The sequence below is a fragment of the Alexandromys fortis genome, unplaced genomic scaffold (assembly GCF_014885135.2).
Source record: "Alexandromys fortis isolate MF-2015 unplaced genomic scaffold, M_Fortis_MF-2015_v1.1 scaffold_182, whole genome shotgun sequence".
Classification (NCBI taxonomy): Eukaryota; Metazoa; Chordata; class Mammalia; order Rodentia; family Cricetidae; genus Alexandromys; species Alexandromys fortis.
Genome location: NW_026068068.1, coordinates 742,515 through 761,713, shown reverse-complemented (window position 1 = coordinate 761,713; position 19,199 = coordinate 742,515). Strand labels below are relative to the sequence as shown.

Sequence of the window (19,199 nt, the reverse complement as noted above, 5' to 3'; positions counted from 1 at the left end):
GACATCACACGGTTCAGGTGAAGCACGGGAAAGAAGTACAGCAGCCTGTGAGCCGTCTATCTGTCGGCCTGTATGTGACAATCTATTTTGGCACAAATTACATTTATAGCCACAGACAAGCCCTCCTGTTTAGTAACCCTTGATTAGGTTCTACACACTAAATTTTTCCTCTTTGGGTGATACATACCCTTGCATCTCCATAAGCCTTTTCTTTTTATTGTTGCTTTTGTTGTTGTTATTAAGATAGAACCAGGCTCGCTCTGCAGTTTAGGTTGGGGGCTTGAATTCATGATCTTTCTTCCTTGGTCTCTCCAGTGCTGAGATTACCAAGCCAAGTTGACATTAGTGTCATACCCGTCTATCTGGCATCCCATAGAGTTCTGGGAACAGTTCGGCCCTTCAAGTCATACCTGTAAGATGATTGTGGTGGTAACTATCTACAAGTTCTCCCTCTACAAGCCTGAAATCTCTGCTGCTTGATCTCAGATGATGGTCCTTTCATGAGAATAATACTGTGCACACTGTAGAAAGGTTGGTGTGTCTCATGATAACATGTCCCTAACCCCACAAGACATGATGGGCCCTTTCAGAGATCACAGTGACTGCACACATCTCAAGGTCTTCCCTAAACAGCCCTTGTTGTCTTGCCAACCTGTAGGGACCTCTGGCAGGTCCCTGGATCCCACTGTGTTCACCCAATCTGTCCCATGGATGATGACCTAAGGACAACAGAGAATTCTTATTTGTTATCTAACTCACTGGATATCACCCTTGTTTCTGATATTGGGAGACTAAAGGGCCTGCCGTCCTTTGCTTTGTTTGATTCAGGTAGAATAAGAAGGTGTCCTTGTTGATCTGTCTTGACAAGAAGCAGGAGCAAAGCTTAGGTATTCCCAGACTCTGACAGTGCCTATCACAGCAGGGCAGGTGTTGTAATAGGAGTGGCCAGGCTGCGTCCCCAGCACCCCGGCCGCCTGCTAGCTTATGCCCCAAAATAATTACATGGACACTGTATTCTTTTAAACACTGCTTGGCCCATTAACTCTAGCCCTTACAGGCTAATTATCATATCCCGATCAACCCATTTCTAATAATCTGTAGCACCAGTCTTACGGGGAAAGATTCAGCATGTCTGACCTGGCGGCTTGCTTCATCACATGCGTCTGCCCGGGAGAGGGGAGCATGGCATCTCTGAGCTCACTTCCTCTTCCTCCCAGCATTCTGTTCTGTTTACTCCACCCACCTATGTTCTAACCAATAAAATGGGCCAAGGCAGTTTCTTTATTTTTTAACCAATGACCTTCCTCCATCAGGCAGGTGAATGGAAAGGCCTCCACATAGTGGAGATATCAGTGCTTTCTAAAGAATAAATGTACCACCAGCACCAAACGCAGCCTAGTGAGGGCTAATATCTTAGAATACCATCTCAGTGTTCATGAATATAGTCAACTCATCCACAAACAAACCCAGCACAGAAAATGAAGAAGGGGCTGCATGCACAGGGCATAAAGAGAATCTGGGTGATGGAAACATTCTGTTTATTGATCTGTGTTCCTGGAACTCACATGATGTCAATCAAAACTTGTCAGATTACACATCTGAGAACTCCCAGTAAACAGAATGTAAACTTTACCTGAATGAAATAATCCAAGGCCCCAAAGAGCGTTGTCACCCAGCTGTGTCTCTTACAAAGTGGCCACCTCAGGCAAGTCACTGCATCTTCTCTCCAGACTGCAAGTTAGATTCTGCTCCAGCTTTTGTGGGTCCGCCTGACTGTGCAATGATTTGTTGGGCTTGTTATAAAGAGCCCTTCCTGGCTTGGGTGTCATTGATTGAGCATTCCAAGCATGACATCCTCCATCCCTGTATAATCCATGAGGCCTGAGACCATCAGAATATCATTCAGTAATGTATGGACTAGGCCCCAGGAGATGGATCCTTGGATCTTAACGATCATCCACACCTACAATCTCTGGGGACTCAAGATGGTGAGCATCTTGAAGTCAGGGCCATGAAAGTTGTTTTAGTCACTTTTGATTTGTATCTGCTGACACTGGGTTTCCTTAGAACTAAAGGAAATTTCTGGTCTTTTTCACCAAAGGTTAGCCTGTACCACCTTCTATCTTAATAGCAAGAATTACGCAACCCTCACAGTGAGTGACAAGTGACCTAGCTATAGGATCATGCCGATTCTCCCACGCTCCATGTGTGTGAGAGGAGCAAGCAGAAGGTACAATTCACATGTGCAAGTGAGCCCCCAGAATGTTTCCTGAGCAGCGGATCCTTGGCTTAATGTCAGGTTTCCTTCAAGGTACTTTCTTGACTATTTTTCACATCAGAAACACAAAGCATCTAACTAGGGTGCTCATCCCTGTTGTGGAATATTAGTTTAAGATGTGTTACATTAGTTTATGCTGTGGAATATTTGTTCAATTGTGCAAAGATGTGTTGCATCCTTCTATATTGCATTGTTTAACTCTGTAAAGCTGTGTTACTTTGCCTGCCTAAAATATCTGATTGTTCTAATAAAGATCTGAATGGCCAATAGCTAGACAGGAAAGAGAAATAGGTAGGGTTGGTGGGGAGAGAATAAATAGGAGGAGAAATCTAGGGAAGGGATTGAGGAGAGAGAAAGGAGGAGAAGATGCCAGGGGTCAGCCACCCAAAGAGTAAGAAGGAAAGAAAGATATCAAAAATAAAGAAAGGTAAAAGGCCCAAAGGCAAAACGTAGTTAAAGGGAAATGGGATAATTTAAGTTAGAAAAGTTGGCTAGAAACAAACCCAGCTAAGGCCAGTCATTCATAAATAATAAGTCTCTGTGTATTTATTTGGGAGCTGGGTAGTGGCCCCCAAAGAATAACAAAGCCAAACTACACATTCCTCATCTGAAATGCAGTATGGTTTGGAGACATTTGGATTTGGGTCATATTTGCATAGACAGAGTGAGATATTTGGGGATCTGGTACAAGTTTAAGCATGAAATTCAGTTGAATTTGACATAAGATACAGGCTAAAATTAACTTTATAGTGAATATTTGGTGAACTCTGCCTCTTGCAGGTGATAGCCTTGGAGGCCTTTTAATGACTCCCTTGTCTTGAATGGTCTTTTAAGATCATTTAGTAACCCCTGTGCCAAGGAAGTTGTAGAATTTCATATTTGCAGGATGTCAGTACTAAGAACAGTTTCAGGTAGGAGCAAGAGGGGTCAAGAATATCATAAGAAAACCCACAGAATCAACTCGCCTGGGTTTATAGGGGCTCACACAGTCTGAACTGACAACTAGGGAGCCTGCAGGGACTGACCTAGGCCCTCTGCATATATGTTACAGCTGTGTAGCTTGGTCTGCTTGTGGGGCTCCTAAAAGTGGGAGCAGGGGCTGTCTCTGACTCCTTTGTTGACTTTTGGGACCCTATTCCTCATCCAGTCTTAATAAAAGTGGAGATGTTTAGTCTTACTGCAACTTCATGTGTCATGTTCTCTTGATATCCATGGGAGGCCTGCCCTCTTCTGAACAGAAATGGAGGAGGAGTTGTTGTAAAATATTACTTTCATTCTGTAAAAATGTGTTATATTTGTTTATGTTGCAAAATATCACTTTAGCTATGTAAAGGTTGTTACATATGCTGCATTTGTTTATCTTGCCTGCCTAAGGTACCTGATTGGTCTAATAAAAAGCTGAATGACCAACAGTTACACAGTAGAGGAATAGGTGAGGCTGGCGGACAGAGAGAATAAATAAGAGGAGGAATCTAGGCTTGGGAGAGAATATGGGAGAAAATGAGTGAGATGCCTTGGTCCTGCAGACAGATGGCTGCCAGCCATCCAGACACTGAGTAGGACATACAGAACTTTAAAATGGTAAAAAGTCCTGGGGCAAAATGTAGATAAAGAGAAACAGGTTTAGTTTAATTTATAGGAGCTAGTGGACAAGCATAAGATAAGACAGAGCATTCATAACAAATAGTAAGTGTTGTTGTCATGATTTGGGGGCTGGGGGTCAAAGAAAGCCTGCTAAAAGGAGTGAATTGGGATGAGAGGTGAGGTGGGGAGAGACTGGGAGGAGAGGAGGAAGGGGAAACTGTAGTCAGGACATTATGTATGTAGATATATATATATACATATATATATTTCAGTAATACACATATTATGTGTATATATGTATATTATGTATAATATATGTTATATATATATATGTGTTAGAGTTTGAATTTCTAGATTAAAAGTGCCATGGTGTGTCTCTGTGTGTGTCTGTGTGTGCTTTCTTTCACAGAACTTTAACACTACATTTTGAACAAAATCAGATGCAGAAAATTACTTTTACCACGTTCTAGACAGGGATTGCTGAGATGGTGCCAGAAGCCAGCGGAAGATACAGAACCACCTGAATATTGTCTTACCAAATCTGCACTGGGTCGAGGAAGCTATATTTCATCCCAACACGGCCACTGCATTCCATGCTTGGATTTCTGCTATGACCTAGCCACACTTTCAGAAATGCACTGGGCTTTAAGTGGATATAACACATAGATTCTTTGTATAAAAGTTAACTGAGAATCAGATACCAGCTGGTATCTCTACATGAGAAGACGGGTTTCTCAAGGATGTACTAATGAGGTGTCTAAAGAGGTGGATTGCAGGTTCAAACCCAGCCTAGGCTACAAATCAAGGTGAGTGGGGAAATGAGGAAGAGGGAGGGAGAAGGAAGGGAGCTACTTCTGTTATGGGTGATACCTGCATATAGTTAAAATTTCATCAAGAAAACAAAAATCAAAACCACAATGAGAATCATCTCACCTACTAGAATGCTGCCATCAAAATCCAGGGACAAATGATGTTGAAGATGTGGGAAGGGAGCTCTCACACTGCTGGTGTGATGGCAACGTGTAATTGTCATGGAGAACAGCGTGGAAGGTCCCAGGAAGTCTGAAAGTAGGACTGCCGTGGGATCTGGTCACCTGTTTCCAGGTATTCATCCAAAGGACATGGAACCAGCATTCAAAGAGGTGCTGACGTTGACGGTGACTGCAGCAGCCATCACAGTAGGGGGTGAGAGCAGGCACTGATTGTGGATAGATCAATAAAGTGTAGGGCACACACCACAGACTATCATTCGTGAAGAAAGAAATCCCCTCCTTTGAAGCAGAGTGGGTAAAAACAGCTGGGGAACATGCGAAATGACATCAGCCAACTTCTAAAAGAATAAATGAATACAACATGTCATCTCTCACATGGCCAGCCTTAATGGAGGACAGTAGTGGCAGGGAATGGTGAGGGTGGGAACACTCAGAATGGATCCCAGGCACCAGAGCGGATAGGAACAGATCTTGGTGAACCACCGCACAGGGCTGGTCACAGTTCATAGCAACACACCCTGTCCTTTGAGAGGCCTTAATAGAGAAATTTGGGCTCTAAACCCAAGAGAGAGATGGAGGAAAGAAGGCCATGGCCCTGACTTAATCTGTGAATACCCTGTGTGTACAAATGGCACCCAGATTCAATTCATGCAGGCTTGTCAAAAAAAAGTTTCCTAAAGTTGAGATTCATCAAAACTTCCCCATCTCTGTTTATCTCGGGTGATAAACCCATTCTGTCACCAGGTATGGTGGCAAATATCTGTAATTCTAGTAATTGAGAAGCCTGGACATGAGGAAATACCTTGAACTCTGGGCCAGTTTGAATTACAGTGTTAGATCTGTCTAAAGACAAAAATAAACCAGCCACCACTTGTTGCCAATATATGGTCCAGCCATAGCAAACACATAATTTATTGGGTAGTTCAGAGTTCTCTGCATCTCAAATCAAAGATAATTTTCCTGACTACTTCTTAATGGATGGAATTCCATTTTCATATCAGATTGTAATTTAGCTGCTCCATTTACTCCTCTGGTGTTTTGTTTGTTTTTCTCGCCAATTGATATCAATGCGCAGACAGATGAAGAAGGTGCCTTTAAATGCCCTATTTGTCTGTCCTGTGTCTCTTCTGTGCATGAAACCCAGCTTGTGACTGTGCAATAGGTCACAAAGATGGAGTGGCCGCTGTCACCCTGTACCATGCTGTAGCAGTAGCATACAGACCTGTACCGCGTCACCTGGCTTCAAGACGGTCAGCAGCTTAAGGAATATCCTCTGCTTCTACCAAGGAAGAGCGCATCTCACACTAGGCCTCTGCCCTTCTTACTGTGCCCCTGGATGCTTTCAGCCTCCACACCCGCTGCCTGAAGTGGCCATGCAATCTGGGCACTGAAAACAAGCTAAATCTGAGTTCAGAGGAGCTCAGTGACAGTCATTTCATGTCGTGTGGTTTTCACACACAACACTGGAGGTGGTACTCACATACACGGGCCACCTAGTCCTGGTTCCCATCTCAGGAACTGCAGCAGACTCTAGCTCTTGGCCTTATTGATCCTGTGTGTGCCGGCCTCCACTCTTCTCAGCGATATCTGACATACTTTGTACGGATCCTCACATGGCTCTGTTCAATTCAGTGCACCACGTGGCCTCCTCTGCCTGAGGCAAGGCATTCGTGTGTATGGAGGACAAATGACAAGCCACCAGCTGCAAGTGCTGCTCCCTCAGCTTTGGATCAAGTGCTGACCCCCCTCCAAAGAAAGACGAAATGCTCTCCTCTCTTGTCTTCCCCACCCTCTCTCCCTCTCCTCTGGAAATGGAATCCAGGGCTTGTATATACTGGTTAGGGTTTTATCAATAAGCTACCCCGCACCTCTTCCCCCACCCCACACACATTTCTTAAAAATGGAGACAGGGTGTCATTCTGTAGCTCAGGCAGCCTTGAGCTGGCCGGCTTTCCACCTCAGCCTCCAGGCACCTGGATGAGAGGCATACCCCACAATGTCCAGCCTCATCTTTACTCTGAGCAAATCACTGTGAGGCAAGCTGCTCTGTCTCTCTGGAGATGGATGCCATGTGCGAAAGAACTCCAAAAGGCATTTCATGGCCAGCTGTGTGTCTACAGAGCTCTGAGCCACATGAGAAAAGGAAAGCTAGGCAGGACTGGGTCACTGTTGTCACCCATTTGCAATTCAGACACATTGCTGGTCCCTCACCCTTCCCTTCTCTCATTTATTTCATGACTTTTGTGACTGGTGCAGGTGGGGATTGGAAGAAGGGAGAATTTGGGACAGAAAGGGAAGAAGAAAAAGCAAAATTGGTCCCTACTCTCTAGGAGTTGGGGACACATGGGCTCCTTTAAAAATAGGATAAGTCTGCTGCTTGGAAAACTAGGTTGATGGCTATTGGTGAATTTAAAATCAGACACGGTTATTAAAAATGCTGAAGAAAACAAACACATTGCACAGAGGAAAGAGGTGTGAGGGCCGCAACTGGGAAGACCCTGCTGGGCTCCTTCATGCTTCTCAGAAGCTGTTTGGTGTTGGTTATGGAACCTATACTTGGAACCAGTGTCCAAGGGTCATATTCTGAAGAAGGCCACAGATTCCTCAAGCAGCAGGAACAAAGCGAGAGCAGCAGTAGCATCCCGAGGCGTGAGGCGAGAACTGAGGCAAGGGTTGCAGCTCAGCCGACCGTCTCGGGACGGTCACAGCTGCCAGGATTTGGACAGAGATGCAGCATGACAGTCCAGCACCAGAGTGCAGTGCTCATAAAGCCCGGTGCCAGCAACGTGGCAAGGGAGCATGACAGAGGACATCTCACTGGAGAAATATGAGCAAGGACATCCTAAACCCATGTGATACCCCTGGCATTTATATATGTAATTAAAAACACGGCATGTTACATGTAAAAATATGAACTATATTGAATTGATGTAGTGGTTTGAATAGGAATGGCCCCCAATAGACTCATGGATTTGAGTGTTTGGCCCATAGGAACTATATTATTAGGAGGTGTAGACTTGCTGGAGGAAGTGTGTCACTGTGGAGGAGGGCTTTGAGGTCTTATATGCTCAGTCTAGGCCTAGTGCCACAGTCTCCTTCTGCTGCCTATGGATCTAGATGTAGAACTTTCAGCTCTTTCTCCAATATCATGTCTACCTGTATGCACCTGTAGTGTTTCCATGGGGTCCCACAGGCCCACAGCATCCTCTAACGGGAATGCACTGGACTGTTAAAGACAACGTGAGAAGAGTTCGTGGGACCCAGAGGGTAGAGGGAAGGGCTGTGACCTTGTGATAAACACAGTGGCGTTTGGCCCTAGGTATGGAGCTGGGAAAAGTCTGCTCTCCCTCTGCTGCATCTACAATGAACAACATCCCAGGGGTCAGACCAAAGCGAAGACGGGGCCAAGGGACCAGGAAGACTTTGGAGCTAAGAAGCCAATTCTCCTTGGCAGGACAGGGCTCAAAGGATGATGAAGAAAACCTAGCCAGTTTCTCTCAGATACTCTGGTCCTTAGAGATGGATGGCTGGCCTCATTCCCTTCAGCTCATAAGGAATGGATGAACTCAAGAGCAGTGAGTTCAGGTTCCACCCAGTCACTGTTGTGCTGAGCACTGGGATATTCTGGACAGTCACCATGGTTACCAGGTATAACCTAAAAAGTAGCAGGGAGGGTCTGAACTCTTCTGACTCCGGACACACCTTGGGGGGGGGTTTACTTTCTCTCACATTCTCCAGGATAGTCTTCCGTACACTATCAGAAACACCGCATTTTCTTCCTGATTTAGTAAGCACTAAGGACAGGTGTCCAGGCACCTAGCGTGTCAACACATATTTGTAATGTATTATACATATATATTTACACACATTAATATAACTATCTGCACAATAAACTGTTTTATGTAATTTATGCTAATTTCCATAATATATAACAAGTTCTTAAATATGAAACTTGGTGGAAAACCTATGCATACACACACAGACATATATATATATACATATATGCTTATATCATTCAGACATACATACATATCGGTCTCTTTATAAAGGATGTTCCCAAGAATATTAGCTCACTCTATGTGAAACACAGAGACTCCACATAGACTTATTGTACTACCCAACTGCCCACTTTTTGCCTGTTTTTACTTCCTTGATCCCACTAGACTTGAAATGGCCTTCAAGATGATGTGGGATCCTGATCTATTAAATGCACAGAGGTCATAAAGGCAGATAGTCAGATTTTGTGTTATGAGGATTTATTCTACATGGAACTGTAGTTTAAGAGTATTCTTTTGCTTGGGAAACAATGAACCTTGCAAACTAAGCCTTTGGGAAATGTCCACTGTTGTTGTTATGGTGGTAGTGGTTTTTTTGGGGGGGAGTTGTTTTGGTTTTTATCTCAAAGTATTGAATACTGGCCTAGGCTTGTTCTTGCAGTGGCTTCTCTTTGAGCAATGTTTCAAACCCCTGTTTCCCATTTCATGACCTACAGGAAGTGGGACTGCAGGACATCACACTACAGCTGGAAGTGATGAGAAATGAGATGGCACAGCGCAAATGTTGCTTGATATGGGCTGCTGTGCTGTGGCAGAGCAAGACCAGGAGTTTCTGGATTAATCCTGCTCATTGCATTGTCATAAGCACAATTTCCTAGTAATAAACCAGAGTTCTGACCTCACTTTGTTAGAGTAAGGCTCTGAAGACGCAGGGTTCTTTGGGAGTCTCACACACAAGTAGAGGAAAGACCGCCGATGCCTGTGTCCAGTGTTCCACATTGCAATGTTACTTTAGTACGTCTTTCCCATGCAGAGAATTCCCTTGAAGATATCTGTTTTATACCAAAAAGATGGTGATTGCTTTGCTATGCTATAAACAACCAAACTTAAAGATATGGTTGTGGCTGGGAGCAAGAAGAGCCAAGTCATGCCTACACATACCTGGCTGGGCTGGAAGCGTCTCTATGCCATGGGTATGCCTTGGGAAGGTTTGCAAGCTCCTGGGCCATCACATGCTGGGTGTAGTCATCTTGCCACGTGAAACCTGTGGAGAAAGGAGTATAAACTGAGGCACGAAATGCAAACGTGGCTAAGCCCTCCAGGTCTCTGTTCTTCCAGCAAATCACAGGGCCTTGTGGGGTTTAGTTAAGATTTTCTCTAGCTTTCTTAAACTTTGAGACTCAAATGACAATCTGTGCTTTGCTCTATTGATTTAAAAATAGGTGCAGTGGGTGCCAGCTGTGGCTGGCAGACAAAGGAAACATAAACAAAAGAGACTTTTGTGCAATGCAGAACATGGACCTTTTCTACCGAGGTAGGTTCAGCTTAAACAAAGATGCCCCCACCCACAATATGCATGGAGTTGCCAGCATACCTACCATATCACCCTGCTCAGCACACCCACTGTATTCTGACCTGGTTCTACTACCACACTGGACCAACTGTTCTCCGTAACCCATCCTGAATGAGAGCCCAGCATTTGCTGGGTAGGGTTACATTCCTGTGAAGCAATTACTGTGGGTTTAATGTACTAAATCTCAGAGCCAATTACATTATATTTACACTCAAATGTTGTGACAAAGAGCTTTATAACAAGGGGAAGCAGTTATGAAGGCAAAAATCTATGCAATTGTGCATTAATTACATGCATTGTAGATCACATGATAATTATGCTCAGAATTACCAAATAACTCCCAAGAATAATTATTATGCAATTTGTACATTTTAGATCTTACGGTAACGCTTTCACACTTAGAGCTACCCCATGCAATTATCCGTAATTATCTAATCACTAACATCACGTAATTATAGAGGTATATTTTTATGCACTGTGCAAAAAACAAGTCACAAAGCCTTCAAATCAGGACAGCTCTGTGTATGAACATATTACAACATGTGAATATGTATGCATGTGTGTTTACATGTGTATGATCATGCATGTGAATTTATATGTGTTTTCATGGGTAGATATGTGTGGATATTTGTGTATTGTGCATATTTGTGTGTATGCATGCACACTTCTCTTTCTCTTTCTGTGTGTGTATGTGTGTCCAGTATGATAAGAAAGTCCAGAGCACATACTCTAAATAAAATTTAGAAATAGACAGGAGTGGTTTTCATGAACGTATTTAAACATTTTAAAATGCAAATGTGAATTGTTAAAGCTTACAGATGGCAAGAATCAAATGGCTGGTACATACTAAGTCCCAGGAGCCCCTGTGGTAAAAATAACAGGATGACTCTGGCCTCAGCCCTAGCTCCTCCAGAGCAGCTCTCTGTGGAAGATAACTCACTGCAGGAGTGCAGCCCAGTCCCTACAGCCTGCAGTGTTTGGTGACAGACGACAGGAAAGGAGGCCCTCTGACAGGTGTGCTTCCAGCCCTTCTCGGTCCATTCCCGGGAGCATTCTCACTGGAAAGCACATTTTCCATGTTACCCCAACAGCTAGCATTTTAGGTTTAGAAAATAAGCATGCTTTAAACATGCTGTTCCCCAAGGACAGCCTTACTATTAATATTTATCAGGCAACAAATAATTGAGAGCATAAAGGAATTTCGCATGAAAAATTTTTCATTAAAAATGGCATCTTCGGGGCTCAGAAGATGACTCAGTTGGTAAAATGCTTGACTTGCATGCTCAAGGATCTGTTTGATCTACAGAACTCACATTTTAAGAGCGAACATAGCACATGCTTGGAATCCCAGAGCGAAGGAGGAAGAAAACAACAGATTCCTGGGTCTCACTAGCAGGTCTAGCATTCTTGGCAAGCTTCAGGCCAGTAAGAGACCCTTCTTACAAAGAAGGATAGTAAGAAGCAGCACCAAGGGACTCTGATGTACACATATACACACACATGTACATCTGTACGTACAGACACATCCATGCACACACACATAAGCACACACAAGCAGCATTTTATATCTAAGCAGAATACTGTCTGGGCACATTGCTACAAGTGAAAAACATAAAATGGCCACAATTCATCCATTTTGAAATGGATGTTTGAATATCTCTATAATTGTTTAAATAAACTTAAACTCAGAATTACAATTCCCTCGAAATAAAAATGTAGACCCAAATGGTGTCACTATAAACTCTATAAAATGCTTAAAGAATAAGACTTATGCATGAGTTCTCCCAGAAAACATAATAAGAAGAAACAATCCCCAACTCATTTCATGGCTAATATTATTCTGATAACAAAGGCAGGTGAAAATCATACAATAAAAGACACCTGTAGACCAATCTCCACCATGAATGTAGGACAGACATGTCACTGACAGTATCAGCAGGTAAAGTTCAGCAACAATTTAGAGGAGAGCAATGGCATGCCATGTCCAGAAGACACCGTTTCCAGTACTCATCCCCAACTTCTGGGCCTTTTTTTCTCTTCTGTGATGCTCTCTGAGCCTTGGAGGGGTGTGATAGATATCCCATTTAGGACCAAATACTCCAAACTTATTTACTTTGTGCACTTTGACCAATTATGAATCTCTGCATAAACTGCTTTCCACTATAAAGATAAGCTTCTTTGAGGACAGTGCTAACCCATGGTTATAAAGACAAGAGCATACTAGTTTGACCTTGTGTCCACTTAAGAACTCCGCTGTAGCGCTACTGAAGGAGTTGGCACTCTCTGTACATGGTAAGGGAAAAGGTCCATGTTGAACTGCAGATTGTTCACGTATGTTACAGAGAAAGCGGAGGCTGGAAGATTAAAGGTTAAAAATGGCAGTGTCTGGGATACCAAGGAAGTGGAACAAGAGCTGTGGTTGAGTATGAGATAATGCAACTAGACAGATAGGAAGAAAAACAGGACTCTGGGCCAGGGATTAAAAGGCACCTGCTCCCTGTCCCCCAAAGTCCTTGAAGGACACGTATAAGGCACTGACATATGCTTCTTATATTCTGGTTTCTGAAGCCACTAATTGTAGCAGACTAAATTGTAAGTAAGGTTGGCTTCTAACACATCTCCATCTAGTTTAGGAAAGATAACCCAGACCATCCCACTGGCAAGGAGTTAACTAAACAAATGCAACTACTTCTTGGTAGCTGTGAGAACAAAGAGGGTTTAGTCCAATTACTGAGATTTTAGACGTCTGCCAGACAGAGGTGCAAACATGAGCCAGTGACTAACACTAACAAACAGCAGTCACCATCAACAGCTAACAAAGCACAAGTCAGAGATAGACAATGGAGTTCTATGACCTCTAGCTGGGTGGTACCTGAGCAGAGCATAGTCATCTCCTCCTCATGCCAAAGGGATGCTCACAGAGGAGGTAGATCCTCTGTGCCTCATGAGAGCACAAAGAACCAACCAATCTCAAAATTCCTTGGCCTTTGTTCAGAATCTGCCACGACCTATAAAAGCCCCTAGAAAAAGGAATCCCAAAGCTTTCCACAACGCTTGGAAACCTTCATTCTTGGGAGTTTCTCTCACTTACCCTTAATTTCTCACTTTTCTGTAATTCTTCTTAATAAAGCTTTTTTCTACTTTGCATTATCCCATAAGAGTTCACATCTTTAATCTTCATTGCACGAGACAATGAACTCAAAGCCACTGTCTCAGGTTGATATTTAATGACCTTGAGTGTCTGTCATCTCAGGACCCTGGGTGAAGGAAATCAGAAATGGCTGTCTGGTTTAACATTAGTGCTGTGTACTGTAGCTCTTGCTATGCAGGGAGTTGTGAAAACCCGAAGCAAAGGCATGAACTGTGCATGTCTCCATAGGACATGTTCTTCCTCTTGGAAATCACTAGGTTCCTCCCAAACTAGAAACCTATTTATGAATAATAGCAAGAAACACTGATAGCAAAACCACAAACACACCTGTTGTAACAGGAGTGCTGATAGTTGTCTACGGAGATGTCAGAGCTCATTCCGTCATTGGAATAAGGAACTTAATATCGACAAAAGATTGAAGACCAAGTTGTGAGGAGTACGTTATTCCTTCAGGATAGGAGAGGCCCTAAGGCTGGGAGTCCCCACTGGGTACTGGCTTAGGCATTTTATACGGCCACTGGGTTCTCCCCTTTCCCATAATAGTCCTGTTTGCATACCCACCCCTATGCCTTCTTGCCTTTTTTCTTGCAATACCTTTTGGGAAGAAGAAGCCTCTATCTCAGGGCCCTCTACTGCTTTCTGGTGTAGGAGTTCCTTCTGTTCATGTGTTGCTTTCATTGGTTAATGAATAAAGAAACTGCCCTGATCTACTTGAAAGGGCAGAACTTAGGTAGGCGGAGAAGAAAGAACTGAATGCTGGGAGGAAGAAAGGCAGAGTAAAGGGAGATACCATGGAGCCGCCAGAGACAGACATGCTGAATCTTTCCAGGTAGGCCACTGTCATGCCATCTGGCAATACACAGATTAATAGATATGGGTTAAACTGAGATGTAAGAACTAGCCAATTAGAAGTTAGAACTAATGGGCCAAGCAGTGTTTTAATTAATACAGTTTCTGTGTGGTTATTTCCGGGCTAAGCTAGCTGGGCAGCCAGGAAGAAAAAGCCAGCCCGCTCCCTTGCAACAGCTCTATCTATCTATCTATCTATCTATCTATCTATCTATCTATCTATATCTAATCTATCTATCTATCTATCTATCTATCTATCTATCTACCTATCTATCTATATGTCCATCTAACTATCCATCACTACATGTCACTCAAAAATTACGTAATTGTGTTTAAATCTAGCAAAACATGCACAAGACTCATATGATAAAAATTCATTAAAATATCTGAAAAATAGGAAGTGTGCCGTGTCCATGGACCTAAAGCTCCACCTAAAACCAGTTACCCTCATGCTGATATTCTCAAGGGCTTAGCAAAATTCTGTCCAAACCACAGCAAGATTCATTGTTGATATGAACAATTTATATAGAATAACAAATTAACTAGAGTAGCTTTAAATTGTGAGGGAAAGCCAGATAAATCACTATAGGGCATCCCAAATCCAATTATATTTGTATAGTAATACAAACTGTTGAATGGAGGAATATACAACTAAATCAACAAAACAGAGTGGGAAACAGAAAGATAGACCTGTATAAACATGCCCAGGTGATTGTTGACAAAAAAATTCAAAAATAACTTCATGATGGAAAAGTTTGCCTCTCCTACATGCCATACTGAAGTGACTGGTTATCCACAGAAAAGAGCAGTGACTTAACTTCCAGCTCATGTGCATGTAAAGTGGACCCAAGGGCATAAAAGTTTAAAACTATACCATTTCTAGGAAGGAAAGGAGACCATCTTTGGAACCTAGGACAATTGGACTTTCTCAAAATCAGAAGCCTTTGCTCTGCCAAAAGACCTATTGGGAGGATAAAATGACAAGGGCCAAGTGGGAGAAAAACAACATGCACTGGGGTCTGGAGTAGAGGCAAAATTCTCAAAATTAAACATTAAGAACAATTCAATTATAAAATGGAAAAGAGACATGAGGAGACATTTCAGTGCAGAGACTCCACAGATGGAGGGTTAGCACATGAAAAGATCCTCAGCACTATTGGCTATCAGAAAATGCAAAATAAACCCACAATGAGATGTCACTCCACAACCACAAGAACAGCCAAGATAAGTAGCAGGGACAGCATTGAATTCTGAGGATGTGGAACAACTGAATCACATTAATTTTCTGGTGGGAATATAAGATGAACACATACTTATTATGTGACCCAACAATAGTCTCTGGCCTTTATCCCAAAGGAGGACATGTTCAATCAAAAACCTGTATATGAACATTTAATACTCTTTACTGTAATAGCCCCAAAAGGAAACCAGCCAGCCAGCCATTGGTGAGTGAGGGGTTAAGTACTTGGTGGCATATCCATATCCATACGATGAAGAAATGATGGAAAAAATGGCCAGTATGTGCTGCAGCCTGGGTGAACCTCTGGGAAGCTATGGAGAGTTAAGAAACATATGCTACAAAGCTTGCAGGGAGCAGTTTTCTCTGTCACATCCTGCCATTATCATCTGGCAATGTCAAAGGCCTAAGAGAAACTGGTCCAGACCCAGACCAGCTGGCCTTGGTGAGTTCCCGATAGAACATCCCCATTGTCTCAGTGTATGGGTGCACCCCTCATGGTCCTAAGTTCCTTGCTCGTGCTCTCTCTCCTTCTGCTCCTGATTTGGACCTTGAGATTTCAGTCCGGTGCTCCAATGTGGGTCTCTGTCTTTGTCTCCTTTCATCGCCTGATGAACGTTAATATTGGACTACTGAGACCTCAAGAACAATGGCAATGGTTTTTGATCCTACTGCACGTATTGGCTTTGTGGGAACCTAGGCAGTTTGGATGCTCACCTTACTAGACCTGGATGGAGGTGGGTGGTCCTTGGACTTCCCACAGGGCAGAGAACCCTGATTGCTCTTTGGGCTGACGAGGGAGGGGGACTTGATTGGGGGAGGAGGAGGGAAAGGGGAGGCAGCGGTGGGGAATAGACAGAAATCTTTAATAAATAAATAAAAAGGGGGAAAAAGAAAAAAAGAAAACTTGAAGACTTACAATTGAAAAAAGAGAGAGAGAAACTGATCCACAAAGCTGTGGACTGCAACCTCTAAAACCATGAACCAAAACAAACATTTCTCTTTGTGACATAATTGTCTCAGGTGTTTTCTTATAGTAAAAACAATAAAAACATAAATTTATCATTAGGAGTGGGGCCTTTGAATATATCTGAACCTAAAGTGACATGAAAGAAACTTTAAAACTGAGTTAATGAAAATGTTTGGAAGAGCAAGCCAGAAAGAGCCTTCCTTGGCAGAGATGAACACACCACATGGTTCCTAGCCTGGGCTTCCACTTAACAACCTGCCTGTCACATCTATGGTACGGTATGATGACTGTTAATCTGATTTGGAACAGATATCCTGTGGAGTATGGCTATTAGGCCATTGAAAGTGGCTTCTGGCCATGGTCAAGTTAAAGATTCTTTATTTGAGCTGCCATAGGAACAGAACAAAACTTCCCTTGGGAATAGAACCACCACAATGTGATAGATTACTACAAAGAATTCCTGAATAAGAATGGGACCACCACAATGATCCCTGCTATGAGAGGTGGATGACCCCAGTGAATATACCTACTAGGGCAGTATGATATCAACAAACTCCCAAGAAGCCAAGATAACTTCCCTTTGTCAACTGACTGGCTGCTTAGTCCTCCATACTGGGTGTTCACATTCACTTCCTTAGGTCCATAGGAACTGTGTCTACTCTCCTATGACCTTTCTCCAAGTTTAGATATATCTGCTGAGTTGGCCGTTTGGACCAATGGGATGACTGTGGAAATAGCAGGCTTGGGGCTAGCGCTCAAAGCCAGAGTACAGCGCGTTCCTTCTGCTTGGTGGCCTGTCATCTTTCATGTCTGCTGTCACAGCTGCTCCCACCTGTGTGGGGTGAACATAGGCTGGTGAAAGCATGCCTAGCAAGGCTTAGCTGCAAAGAAACTCTTTTCTGGTAATTCCAGTTGTAGGGGTACAAACAAGGGCATGATTGACAGGGGTGAGTGTCAGAAGATACTGCTCCATCCATCACATCAAGCCATGCTTCAGGTGACTCAGGGTTGTGTGATGCTGAGGATTGCTGAGACTGGGCATTCTATGTGATTGATTCATGAATAGATTACTGAGATACACATTTATCCTAAGATTTGGAGAACACATGGAAAGTGTAAATTGAATTAAAATTAACATTTAAAGAAAGAACACTTTTGACATGGGCAGGGCGGCACAGCACAGGGGAAGGCTCCTCATGATCCTGAAGCACTCCCACACTGAGAGACAGGAAGAGACCTAGATGACAGACCTCATCCATAGATCTTTTCAGAGGTTTGAGCTGGGAATGTCTTGATCTCAGTCTATACTGGGAATTGTCAAAGAGATCAACAGCAAGTCCCTTGACCAGTACCACCTCATGGCTTTGGGACTGACCTGACTAGTGAGGACTCATGTACAGAAGAGCTGTCATTGGCTGGTCCATGAGCTCTAATGGAGATGTACAAGTAGTCCAGAAAAATCAATGCATTTATTATATACAGCTGAATGAGGAGACTGGTTTATTATACATAGCTGAATGAAGAAGCAGATTTATAATGTACTTCTGATCAAGGAGGTGAATTAGTTAATCTTGGGGGCAGGTCACTGTAAAAGAGCAGAGGTGTGGGATTCCCCTCTGTATGCTATGAATATGCTTTATTACCATTGGTTATTAAAGAAGCTGTTTCAGCCAATGGCTTAGTAGAGTAAAGCCAGGTGAGAGATCTGAACAGAGATATTTAGAGAGAATAGGTGGAGTCAAAGAGATGCCATGTAGCTGCCATTGGTGGCAGACACCCCAGAATCTTACCAGTAAACCATGAACCTTGTGATAAAATATAAAATAACAGGAATGGATTGATTTAAAATGTAAGAGCTAGCTAAAAATATGCCTAAGCTATTGGCTGAGAAGTGTTGTGATTAATATAGTTTCTGTGTGTTTATTCAGGTCTGAGTGGCTGGAAAATGAGCGAGCAGTCTCCTACTACAAAATGTCATGGCAATGTGGAACAACTACATACACATTAAAACTGAGAGAGCTTTGTAAGGAATTCTAGACACAAAAGAACAGAGTTAAGCATAGCTTCTTGATAGCTGCATTTTTTTTCAGATAGGCTTAGTTTGCTGGTAGTGAGCAGTTGTGCAGTTCCTCTAAAAGAAGGCTTCCTGACTCATAATGAGGAGAAAAAACTGTGTATCTTCTTTTAAAAAATGAAAGCTTCCTGATTTGTGCTGGTAGCGTGACCTCTTTCAGAAGGGCCTGCACTTAAACAGGGTCTGTGAGCAGTGTGTTACAAATTGCTTAATGGTGCAACATAGACACACTGAGTCCCTGGAGTTGGGACTATATGCATGGCTCGCAGAGATAGTGAACATACCTCTGCCATGTTGAATGAGCAGAGCAAGCAGACAGGGCTGCAGAGTTAGTCCTAGTCAGACCTGCTTAATATTATTTTTTTTAAAAGGTACTCCTAGTCAGAAAATTATTACAGATACGTGATAAAGACAGATTCAGATTTTTTTAAAGGCCTATAAATAGGTCACAGTGTATTTTAAATGTACATAGTCTTGGAAGAGAGAAGAAAAGGAGTATAAATGGCTATTTTAAAAGGTAAAGTCTTAATGAGACAGTAAAAGTAATATAAAAGAGTGTAGACAGCCATAGACTAAAGGAGTAAAGAAAAATAAGCCACATAAAGATGGAAAACACACAGAAAGTCTGGATTATGTATATTATTGTGTTTTCTTTGAATTTTTGACTATAAATGAGCTAAATACAGAGACATTTTTATTGTAAGGGCTGCTAAAC

At 42.8% G+C, this 19,199-nt stretch overlaps 1 protein-coding gene across 1 annotated transcript in view; it reads right to left on the bottom strand.

The window, feature by feature from the left end:
• The window catches only part of Ptprn2 (protein tyrosine phosphatase receptor type N2), a 704,719-nt gene that overhangs the window by 437,470 nt on the left and 248,050 nt on the right, over positions 1 to 19,199 (bottom strand). Inside the window, exon 4 of the mRNA XM_050120851.1 lies at positions 9,792 to 9,894. Within this exon, the coding sequence (XP_049976808.1) occupies positions 9,792 to 9,894 (103 nt within the window). The remainder of the gene's footprint in view (positions 1 to 9,791; positions 9,895 to 19,199) is intronic.